Genomic DNA, 12,624 nt, shown 5'->3' with positions numbered 1-12,624 from the left:
TTTGCAACGCCAGGGTTGTGGGTTCGATTCCCACGGGGGGCCAGTATAAAAAAATATGTATTCACTAACTGTAAGTCGCTCTGGATAAGAGCGTCTGCTAAATGACTAAAATGTAAAATGTAAATGTTGATATTTGGTTGCATTGTCAACCAAACACAATTCAATATTACTTTTGTATACAGTAAATATCCTAAAGTTAAGGCTATCTTACAAACTAATGTAACATTCAACTTTAAATGAGTAACACATCCTTGGCCACATTTTGAGGTTACTGTAACTATACATTTCTTCTTATGTAATCATATAAAGCATGCATTCCATTTTTTTCTTTATATTGGACATTATTTTTGCCCAGCTTCTGTGAGAAGTTTGGACTCATTAGGCCTATGTGCAATGCCCATTGAATGAAAGGTGTCAGTGACTGTTGGAAGTCTGTTTAGGAACATTAAGTTAATACAAAAGATTGCTTATTGTTTTGTTTTTCCTTTATCATTTTGTTTTAAAAAAATGCATCTTCCATTTTCATCCGTTGGACTAGTTAATTAATTAACTTCAATGGATAGGACAAACATCCATGCCTCCTGCCGAAGAGCCTTTAGGACTAAGTGTGCACACATTGCCTTATGCTCATGGAACGAGAGATGCGATTTATGACATCATGCTTCTGACCCGATCCTATTTAGAAATGTTGTTGTTTTCAAACAGTGATTGTTTTTTATTCAAATTAAACAAAAAACAAACTTATTAGAAAGATTCACCGTCCGTGGGTTTATGGTGAGAACGTGCATGCCTCGAATGCAATGCAATTTCGTCTCCTATTGCTGGAGAAGTGCAAATATGATCTGTAAGATGGTTATAAAACATTCCATTTGGGAGCAGTATAACGGTGAGTGGACATTCCCCCATTCTTTTTATATTGGATCTTTGTCCAGCCCCTGTGAAAAGTTTGGATGTGTGTAAAAACCCTCCATAGTCTAAATTATATGCCCACGGGGAGCAGTTGTGGTGCCTATAACTGTATTTAGACAGCCTATTTCAAACAAGTTGTTTCATTTTATTACAATTTAATTAGAATTATACACTGTCTTTTTAGGCATTATCAATAGCCTAATGAATGTAATCAGGGCTCTGTACAGGCCAGTCAAGTTCTTCCACACTGATATGGACAAACCATTTCTGTATGGACCTCGCTTTATGCACCGGGGCATTGTCATGCTGAAACAGGAAAGGGCCTTCCCCAAACTGTTGCCAGGAAGTTGGAAGCACAGAATCGTCTAGAATGTCATTGTATGCTGTAGCGTTAAGATTTCCCTTCACTGGAACTAAGGAGCCTAGCCCGAACCATGAAAAACAGCCCCAGACCATTATTCCTCCTCCACCAAACTTTACAGTTGGCACTATGCATTGGGGCATCCTCCAAACCCAGATTTGTCCGTCGGACTGCCAGGTGATGAAGCTTGATGCATCACTCCAGAGAACGCGTTTCCACTGCTCCAGATTCCAATGACGGCGAGCTTTACACCACTCCAGCCGACGCTTGGCATTGCGTATGGCGATCTTAGGCGTGTGCGCCGCTGCTCGGCCATGGAAACCCATTTCCTGAAGCTCCCGGCGAACAGTTCTTGTGCTGACGTTGTTTCCAGAGGAGGTTTGGAACTCTGTAGTCCCGTTCTGTGAGCTTGTGGCCTACCACTTCCCGGCTGAGCCGTTGTTGCGCCTAGACATTTCCTCTTCACAATAACAGCACTTACAGTTGACCGGGGCAGCTCTAGCAGGGCAGACATTTGACTTGTTGGAAAGGTGGCATCCTATGATGGTGCCACGTTGAAAGTCACAGAGCTCTTCAGTATGACTATTCTACTGCCAATGTTTGTCTATGGAGATTGCATGGCTATGTGCTCGATTTTATATACCTGTCAGCAACGGGTGTGGCTGAAATTGCCGAATCCACTAATTTGAGGGGGTGTCCACATACTTCTGTATATATAGTGTATTTAGCAAATATGCACACACAAAAATCTTGACACCTGCAGACCTATAGCACTACCGCCAGAACTAAGATCTACCATTGCGTTAGGCAGTGGTGGGAAAAGTACCCAATTGTCATACTTCAGTCAAAGTAAAGATGCCTTAATAGAAAATGACTCAAGTGAAAGTCACCCAGTAAAATACTACTTGAGTAAAAGTCTAAAAGTATTTGGTTTTAAATATACTTAAGTATCAAAAGTAAATGTAATTGCTAAAACATACTTAAGTATCAAAAGTAAAAGTATAAATCATTTCAAATTCCTTATATTAAGCAAACCAGACGGCACCATTGTCTTGTTTTTAATTTATTTACGGATAGCCAGGGTCACACTCCAACACTCAGACATAATTTACAAACGAAGCATGTATGTTTAGTGAGTCGGCCAGATCAGAGGCAATAGGGATGACCATGGATGTTCTCTTTATGTGTGTGAATTGGACCATTTTCCTGTCCTGCTAAGCCTTCAAAATGTAACGACTACTTTTGGGTGTCAGAAAATGTATGGAGTAAAAAGTACATTTGTTTTCTTTAGGAATGTAGTGAAGTAAAAGTTGTCAAAAATATAAATAGTAAAGTACAGATACCCAAAATAACTACTTAAGTAGTACTTTAAAGTATTTTTAATTAAGTATTTTACACCACTGGCATTTGGTTTGTTAAAATAGAGCCCCATACAGTAGTTGAGCGTCACAACTTATTTATACTAATCTTTACAAAAATCTTTGGTTAATTGGTTTGACTTGATTATGTACATCTGGGGCAATGGAAATTCAGGAGAATGTACATTTACAAAATGTTCAGATGTATTGTGTAGATCAAATATGACTGGCAGAATGAAGAGCACACACAATCTCCTATGCTATTGCGATCTATTTTCAACATGCAGTTCCAGATACAGCCCTGCCATTAGTTGAAGGCAGCCAATCCAGTAGTTTCAGAAGAGTAGTCACTTCCTAAGATCTATATAAATATTTGTTTTAAGTAGTTGCTTTCTCAGATCTGTTTTCAAATAGTTTTAAAAAGTAGTAATTTTTTGGGATCTGTATTCAAATAGTTGCAGTCACCTCCAAAGTAAATATTTCTTCCCCCAGATTTGTTTTAAACTTTCCACAAAGCATAGTTAACTATATCTATAGTGATTCCTGAGGGGTATACTACGTACCGGGTTTGAGGAGTTACCGAGGTAATTTTGGTCAACTCTAAATTCAACGCGGGATTACCGGTTTTACGAAAGTGATTCACCTTTTAGCCAGGTACATTTCTACGGCAAAGAATCCTTCTGGGGCAGGCTAACTCCATTTATCCGGAATGAAGTGTCTGAGCCATGAGTTGAGGACCAATGAAATCACACACCCTCCCACTCGCAAAGATTGTGTTATCATACCCTTCATTTGAGGAAGACGACTGATTATTAATGTTTTATTAATAAATGTTTTTTGTGTGTAAAAAAATATAGTAATTGCCACTTTTTGTAATGATAGCATTTGCTTTCCAAACTGTACGTTTTTTGCGCGATTGTATTTATAAATTTGCGAAAAGCAAATGACAGCCGCAACCAACAATAGACATATAAACCCACAGATAGCAGTTCCGAATCCTTCAATATATTATATGTCAATGGCCACAACGCAGCAAGCTGTTCCACAGAAGGAGTGATAGAAATGGGGAAAAAGGTGCTCGTGCATTGATAAGCACACCAAATCACACCAAAGACGGTATTAACGATAAGTTATAAAATAAAGACGGCATTGATTAAAGCCTATTTCACATCATAGCCTGCTGAATTTGCAAGATTATTTTTATTTCGCTTTGATTTCGGCACAAATGAAAATGTAGCACACTCGCTTTGGATTGACGTTTCAGCATTGGAGCAATGAAGAGTTCGACTAGCCATGTGCGATATGGCACGCGCAGTTACAAGCCTGCTAGAGTTAGCGGTAGGCGGACGAGCAATATCCACGGTCGTAGTAGGACGAAGCCTGAGCTGGAAATGGAAGCTAACTGAAGCTCGTTAGCTTTAGAAAAACCCAAAATAGAACTTGCTTCGTAGTATACCACTATGTTCTGAAAGGTTTCCACTACATATCATTTTGAAAATGGCAGACATTCAAGAACAGTTTAGGAGACCCCCCCCCCTTCCCCTATTTTGATGTTTTGTTTGTACTGTTAATCTTCGTTTTTATGTAGAAAAACAATCAACTTTATACATTTACATTACATTTTAGTTATTTAGCAGACGCTCTTATCCAGAGCGACTTACAGTTAGTGAGTGCATTCATTATTTTTTATATATATATTTTTCATACTGTCCCCCAGTGGGAATCGAACCCACAACCCTGGCGTTGCAAACGCCATGCTCTACCAACTGAGCTACATCCCTGCCGGCCATTCCCTCCCCTACCCTGGACGACGCTGGGCCAATTGTGCGCCGTCGCATGGGTCTATAGCAACAACAGCAAAAGTATTGTCCATATAAACATGGGCTACATTCCAAATGGCACCTTAATCCCTACAAAGCGAACTACTTATGACCAGGGCCCATAAGGCTCAGGTCAAAAGTGGTGCACTACATTACATTTACATTTTAGTCATTTAGCAGACGCTCTTATCCAGAGCGACTTACAGTTAGTGAGTGCATACATTCTGAGCTACACGGGACTACATAGGCAATAGGGTGACATTTGGGACTTTCCCATGGTTCAATTAATAAGTCAATGAACTTTAATGAAACAATGTGCATGGGTGGGATTTGATTTCAGTAAGCCTTTGTGTGGCCATGAACCACTTAGCCCACAGTGGTTGGCTGGCTTCAGACTGCTTAGCTTCAAAGGCAGAACAATGTGAAAAAGATTACCATTGTACTCACTTTGAACTCAGCCAAGTATGGGGAGACACACATATTTGTAATTCCTCACTTATGGAGAAACAATAGTAGCTTTAAGTTGATGTTTCATTCTTTTTTTATGTCATTGCAGGACATTCAACTACATCCTGAGAGAGCTGCCCAAAGTACCCACTCATGTTCCAGTGTGTGTCCTAGGTAACCACAGGGACATGGGTGACCACCGTGTCATTCTACCTGATGACATCCGCCAGGTTATCGCTAATCTGAATAGGTAGTGAATTTAACTCTCTGTTTTAGTCTTATTAGGGTTGCAAAGTTGTGATAACATTACCAAAATGTCCTGATTTTCCTGAAATCCCCGTTGGAATATTCCTGCAATCAAGAGGGAATAAGCACAAAATCCTGAACCGTCCCCCCCACCCCCCCAACCAAGATTTTAAAAACACTTCGGAATTGGGGTAAAGTTAACAGAATTTTGCTATGATTAATGTGTCCATATACTTGACTGATGGTTTCTATGGTTTCTTGCAGACCCATGGGTTCTTCTTATATTCACTACGCTGAAGCCTCTATGAAGAATGGATTTGGTTTGAAATATTTACATAGATTTTTCAACATTCCTTTCCTGCAACTTCAGGTTAGTTCTAGCTTAGACTACATTGTATTGTGAAATGTATAGCTTTGCTATTGTCATAACCTTCTTATGAATTTCATGAAGGTCGGAAAATGTGATCAGCAATACCACAGACAAACCCTGTGAAAGGGTTTCTCCTTTCTTTTGAAAGGAGTGTTAGTGCTCTGGTTCATGGTCAGTCATTTCCAGCCCTCCCCGTTGATCTCTACAGAGGGAGACTCTGTTACGGCAGCTCGAGACCAACCAGTTAGACATGGACGCCACTCTGGAGGAGCTCACCGTGCAGCAGGAGACTGAGGATCAAAACTATGAAATGTAATGTGATATTTTCCCTCTCTATCAGTTTGTTTGGCATGTACAGCAATATTTTCACTCAGATTGCATCAGTGTGTTTGTTTTGATCATTAACACTTGTAGACACATGTTTCTTACTTTCTTCATGCAGCACTGATTTGCCAATACTAACAGCACAGCACCCATTGTTTTACAGTTTCTTGGAGAACATAGAGACCCGCAGTAAAGGCTATGGTTCTCCTGGTCCAGCCAACGGCCAGAGCCCCTCCTCGGGCTCCCAGTCCCCTATCGTCCCTCCAAGTGGGGCCTCCACTGGCAATTCTAGCCCTAGTACCCCTCATCAGCCACCCATCGCTGCCCAGGTCCCCGGCCTCCAGGCCCCCTCGCCCTCGCCCTCTCCTCCGCCTCCTGCCCTGCCAGCTGGGATGGTTTCCGCCACAGCTGAGCTTCAGTCCCCAACTCTGACGCAGGCTCAGAGTCCTGAGCATCCTGGACCATCACCGTCTCCCCCAGCCTCGGCCCCTGCCCAGGCCCCGCCTCCTCAGAAACGTGGCCTGATCTCACGCCTCTTTGGCTCCGCCCCCGCCCCAGAGGTGCCTGCCGCCATGCCAGGTGAGTCTGGTTGGTGCTTCAGTGTTCCGCTACTCCGTTATAGCAAAGACGAATGGCTAAAAGGAGCAGGTGGCTGGGGAGTGCTGGCGATCACCTGTATGGTGTGGCAATTCAACATGTAGAATCGTCAGGAAATAAACAAAAAATGATGGCCAATGTTCTGGTCAGAGGCGATAGGACGGCCACCCACTGATTTTAACCGTTTGTCGTCGGTCTGTTTTGTCCTATATTTTATCCTAAATGCCTGGAAAAGGACTAGACTATGCATGTTATACACATGAGTGTATTAGACCAGAAAGTAGTCACAGGATATCTTCTTGAATTATTGGATTTCTGTGAAGTACTTGTAAGGATCACTGGCCTGCCTGGCACTGGAACATCATGTGAGGGAAAGGATTTTTAAAACTAAATTAATTAAGTTAGCATGCTAGAACCTTCTACAGTTGAAGTCAGAAGTTTACGTACACTTAGGTTAGAGTCATTAAAACTCGTTTTTCAACCACTCCACAAATTTCTTGTTAACAAACTATAGTTTTGGCAAGTCGGTTAGGACATCTACTTTGTGCTTGACACAAGTAATTTTTCCAACAATTGTTTACAGACAGATTATTTCACTTATAATTCACTGTATCACAATTCCAGTGGGTCAGACGTTTACATACACTAAGTTGACATGTGGCTTGGAAAATTCCAGAAAATTATGTCATGGCTTTAGAAGCTTCTGATAGGCTAATTGACATCATTTGAGTCAATTGGAGGTGTACCTGTGGATGTATTTCAAGGCCTACCTTCAAACAGTGCCTCTTTGCTTGACATCATGGAAAATCTAAAGAAATCAGCCAAGACCTCAGAAAAAAAATTGTAGACCTCCACAAGTCTGGTTCATCCTTGGGAGCAATTTCCAAACGTCTGAAGGTACCACGTTCATCTGTATAAACAATAGTACGCAAGTATAAACACCATGGGACCACGCAGCCGTCATACCGCTCAGGAAGGAGGCGCATTCTGTCTCCTAGAGATGAATGTACTTTGGTGCGGAAAGTGCAAATCAATCCCAGAACAACAGCAAAGGACCTTGTGAAGATGCTGGAGGAAACAGGTACAAAAGTATCTATATCCACAGTAAAACAAGTCCTATATCGACATAACCTGAAAGGCTGCTCAGCCAGGAAGAAGCCACTGCTCCAAAAACGCCATAAAAAAGCCAGACTACGGTTTGCAACTGCACATGGGGACAAAGATCGTACGTTTTGGAGAAATGTCCTCTGGTCTGATTAAACAAAAATAGAACTGTTTGGCCATAATGACAATCGTTATATTTGGAGGAAAAAGGGGGGCTTGCAAGCCGAAGAACACCATCCCAACCGTGAAGCACGGGGGTGGCAGCATCATGCTGTGGGGGTGCTTTGCTGCAGGAGGGACTGGTGCACTTCACAAAATAGATGGCATCATGAGGAAGGGAAATTATGTGGATATATTGAAGCAACAGCTCAAGACATCAGTCAGGAAGTTAAAGCTTGGTCGCAAATGGGTCTTCCAAATTGACAATGACCCCAAGCATACTTCCAAAGTTGTGGCAAAATGGCTTAAGGACAACAAAGTCAAGGTATTGGAGTGGCCATCACAAAGCCCTGACCTCAATCCTATAGAAAATGTGTGGGCAGAACTGAAAAAGCGTGTGCGAGCAAGGAGTCCTACAAACCTGAATCAGTTACACCAGCTCTGTCAGGAGGAATGGGCCAACATTCACCCAACTTATTGTGGGAAGCTTGTGGAAGGCTACCCGAAACGTTTGACCTAAGTTAAACAATTTAATGGCAATGCTACTAAATACTAATTGAGTGTATGTAAACTTCTGACCCACTGGGAATGTGATGAAATAAATAAAAGCTGAAATAAATAATTCTCTCTACTATTATTCTGACATTTCACATTCTTAAAATAAAGTGTTGATCCTATCTGACCTAAAACAGGGAATTTGTACTAGGATTAAATGTCAGGAATTGTGAAAAACAGAGTTTAAATGTATTTCGCTAAGGTGTATGTAAACTTCTGACTTCAACTGTATGTGGTTAACGCCAGACTCTTTTGGCAGTTTTACAAAACAACACTTTATATTGAGGGAAGTAACTCATTGATCTTTTAACTCAATAGAGTTAAGAAGAAAGGGTTTAATTTGCCTATTTTCCCTCCACATCAAGACAGTCACACTTACATTATGCTTGGTTGTTTTCATGTAAACCATCATGTTGAGATGAGGAAGGCCTAATACTGTACAATATCATTGTAAGTAAGTCTATGCTGTTGATTAATAACTAAGGATGAGTCCCAATTGGCACCCTGTTCCCTATATAGTGCAATACTTTTGAACAGGGTCAAAACACACAGTAGTGCACTATAAAAATAGGTTGCCATTTGGAACACATCAAAGGCTCTTCTGATCACTGCTGTCTGTCTTCAGAGCCGGAGCCTGCCCCCGTGTGTCCTGCTAACGTTCAGAGTGTGGATGACTTTGTGCCAGATGAGGGTCTGGATAAAAGCTTCCTGGAGGACAGCCTTCCCTCTAAAGTCAAGGTTCCCCAACCTGCACTGGAAAGTGACAGGTAAGTAGTATTAGAGTAGGGGTTCTTACTTTCACAGATGAGAACGTATCCCTGGATGCGTCTCAAATGGCACCCTATTCACATAGGGCTCTGGTAAAAATGAGTGCACTATATAATATGGTGACATTTGGGACATGGTCTGTATTGCCACTAGGTTTATTTCTTTCCCTGCTGGAAAACATGCTCTATGTTTACAGCACACAGTACCATCTGCAGCAGGCCATCTGTGGTGAGAGTTTTCAGATGGCTCTATTTATTCAATGCTTCCATTGAATAAATTGTGGAAGGAGAGGATTCAAGAATCGCAAACAGTGCTTCATTTAATAGATAGTTGTTATTTTATACGTTCTAGGGGGTAGAACCAAAGAGTATTCCAGCATTCTCTCATTTTTGTAGAATTTCATCTGAAGTTTCTATTGAAGTTCCATATTTTGTGTCGTCTTATATTAAAGTACCATATATATATATATATATATATATATATATATATATATATATATATATATATATATATATATATATATATACATACAGTACCAGTCAAAAGTTTGGACACACCTACTCATTCAAGGGTTTTTCTTTATTTTTACTATTTTCTACATTGTAGAATAAGAGGGAAGACATCAAAACTATGAAATAACACATATGGAATCATGTAGTAACCAAAAAAGTGTTAAACAAATCAAAATATATTTTATATTTGAGATTCTTCAAATAGCCACCCTTTGCCATGATGACAGCTTTGCACACTCTTGGCATTCTCTCAACCTGTTTCACCTGGAATGCTTTTCCAACAGTCTTGAAGGAGTTCCCACATATGCTTAGCACTTGTTGGCTGCTTTTCCTTCACTCTGCCGTCCAACTCATCCCAAACCGTCTCAATTAGGTTGAGGTCGGGGAATTGTGGAGGCCAGGTCATCTGATGCAGCACTCCCTCTCCTTCTTGGTAAAATAGCCCTTACACAGCCTGAAGGTGTGTTGGGTCATTGTCCTGTTGAAAAACAAATGATAGTCCCACTAAGCCCAAACCAGATGGGATGGCGTATCGCTGCAGAATGCTGTGGTAGCCATGCTGGTTAAGTGTCCCTTGAATTCTAAATAAATCACTGACAGTGTCACCAGCAAAGCACCCCCACACCATCACACCTCCTCCTCCATGCTTTACAGTGGGAAATACACATGCGGAGATCATCCGTTCACCCACACGGTGTCCCACAAAGACATGGCGGTTGAAACCAAAAATCTCCAATTTGGACTCCAGACCAAAGGACAGATTTCCACCGGTCTAATGTCCATTGCTTGTGTTTCTTGGCCCAAACTAGTCTCTTCTTATTATTGATGTCCTTTAGTTGTGGTTTCTTTGCAGCAATTCAACCATGAAGGCCTGATTCACACACACACTGTCTCCTCTGAACAGTTGATGTTGAGATGTGTCTGTTACTTGAACTCTGTGAAGCATTTATTTGGGCTGCAATTTCTGAGGCTGGTACCTAATGAACTTATCCTCTGCAGCAGAAGTAACTCTGGGTCTTCCATTCCTGTGGCGGTCCTCATGAGAGCCAGTTTCATTATAGTGCTTGATGGTTTTTGCGACTGTACTTGAAGAAACTTTCAAAGTTCTTGGCATTTTCTGTATTGACTGACCTTCATGTCTTAAAGTAATGATGGACTGTCGTTTCTCTTTGCTTATTTGAGCTGTACTTGCCATAATATGGACTTGGTCTTTTACCAAATTGGGCTATCTTCTGAATACCCACCCCTACCTTGTCACAACACAACTGATTGGCTCAAACGCATTAAGAAGGAATTCGACAAATTAACTTTTAAGAAGGCACACCTATTAATTGAAATGCATTCCAGGTGACTACCTCAATAAGCTGGTTGAGAGAATGCCAAGAGTGTGCAAAGCTATTTGAAGAATCTCAAATAAAAAATATATTTTGATTTGTTTAACGCTTTTTTGGTTACTACATGATTCCATATGTGTTATTTCATAGTTTTGATGTCTTCACTATTATTCTACAATGTAAAAATAAAGAAAAACCCTTGAATGAGTAGGTGTTCCAAAACTTGTGACCGGTAGTCTATATACTGTATTTATTATTATTATTATTATTATTATAATTATTATTATGATCATCTATTAAAGTGATGGAGAGGACAGAGGGAACCCCATGGTGGCAGGTTATCAGGATGAGTTAGACCCAGATGACAAGGAGCTGCCCCTGCCCAACACCCTGGGCCTTCTCACCAGTAAAGACTTCACTATGTCTAGCGATGAGGAGGAGGTGGAAGCACAGCCCCCACCACCATCACCACCAGTACCTGCTGTCACTCAGGTTGACCACTTCGACCTTGACAGTGATTCAGAGCTGAAACAGTAAGCCTCTTATATCCAGCATATCCGTTAATGTAATGTAGTCTTATCAAGAGTAAACCATTTCAGTTTAAGTAACTTTAGTTATATTTAGAATTATATAAACTCATATCTAGTTGTTTATTTCTTTTTTTGTCATCTGTTTTAGAAACTCATTTTTATCATATACATTAATAGATGACTCTTGTCATCAAGAGTAAAACAGCAAGTAGCTTAGTGGTTAAGAGCGTTGTGCCAGTAACTGAAAGGTTGCTGGTTCTAATGCCCGAGCCGACTAGGTGAAAAATCTGTCGATGTGCCCTTGAGCAAGGCACTTAACCCTAATTGCTCCTGTAAGTCGCTCTGGATAAGGGCGTCTACTAAATGACTAAAATGTAAATGTAATGTTTTTGTACTCTGTTTTAGACTGGGCACTGAGTCCATAATGCCCCATGCCATGGAGCCCCAAGCTCCGGAGCCTTTGGCACCTGCTGACCAACTCTTGGAGAACACTGTCCCCCAGGTGGCTGAGCCCATCACCCTCACCCTGACCCTGACCTCTGCACCTGCAGTAGCCCTGGAGCAGCCAGGCCCACCCAGAGGGAAAAACGGAGGAACCCCTGGGGCAGACTCGGACTCTGACCCAGGGGCCCCTGTTGCTGAACAGATGCTCTCCTTCGTCATGGATGATCTTGACTTTGAGTCTGAGGAGGAGGCAGTCATCCAGAAGATAACTAAGGTAGCTAGGTCAAAAGGATGTTAGTTAGGGTTGTAGGCTACAAGTCATCATAGTTAGATTGAGTAGTCAACCTATAGAAATTACTTTCCTGGTCAAATATGTAGTGCTGCATTTGTGAAATATCCAATAAATTTTCAATATATTATTTGATGGACCTTTTTGGTTTGGATGCATGGTTACAATGTATATTGGTATTTGTGATAGTTTGGACTTATTTCCCTCTGCATCCATCCACAGGAGGTTTTCCCAGTCAGGGATGAAGTACTGTCTGATCTGGAGCTGTCAGATGATGACATCCCTCCAGCCACGCTGATCCCAGAGCCTCTGAAGCCCACACCGGTCCTGAAGCCCTCCTTTAAGAGCAAGAATGAGACAGACCTGTTTGGCTTGGGCTTTAAGGAGGAAGAAGCCCCCAAAGCCAAGGACAGCAGTGAGGACCAAGAAGGCAAGTCCACTACCACAAATCTATAGAGAACAGGGTCGCATTCATTAGTGCATACTGTATTTAAAAG

At 41.4% G+C, this 12,624-nt stretch overlaps 1 protein-coding gene across 3 annotated transcripts in view; it reads left to right on the top strand.

Moving 5' to 3' along the window:
- Positions 1-12,624, top strand: part of rabl6b (RAB, member RAS oncogene family-like 6b) — a 31,940-nt gene that overhangs the window by 16,675 nt on the left and 2,641 nt on the right. For all 3 annotated transcript variants that reach the window (XM_084176953.1, XM_084176951.1, XM_084176952.1), the window contains 8 exons: positions 5,005-5,145; positions 5,406-5,511; positions 5,720-5,823; positions 5,999-6,414; positions 8,876-9,017; positions 11,167-11,397; positions 11,800-12,112; positions 12,350-12,557. In XM_084176953.1, the coding sequence (XP_084033079.1) occupies positions 5,005-5,145; positions 5,406-5,511; positions 5,720-5,823; positions 5,999-6,414; positions 8,876-9,017; positions 11,167-11,397; positions 11,800-12,112; positions 12,350-12,557 (1,661 nt within the window). The remainder of the gene's footprint in view (positions 1-5,004; positions 5,146-5,405; positions 5,512-5,719; positions 5,824-5,998; positions 6,415-8,875; positions 9,018-11,166; positions 11,398-11,799; positions 12,113-12,349; positions 12,558-12,624) is intronic.

The sequence above is a fragment of the Coregonus lavaretus genome (genome assembly GCF_964263955.1).
Source record: "Coregonus lavaretus genome assembly, chromosome: 14".
Classification (NCBI taxonomy): Eukaryota; Metazoa; Chordata; class Actinopteri; order Salmoniformes; family Salmonidae; genus Coregonus; species Coregonus lavaretus.
Note: the sequence above shows the minus strand (reverse complement) of the source record. Positions and strands in the feature narration are given on the sequence as shown.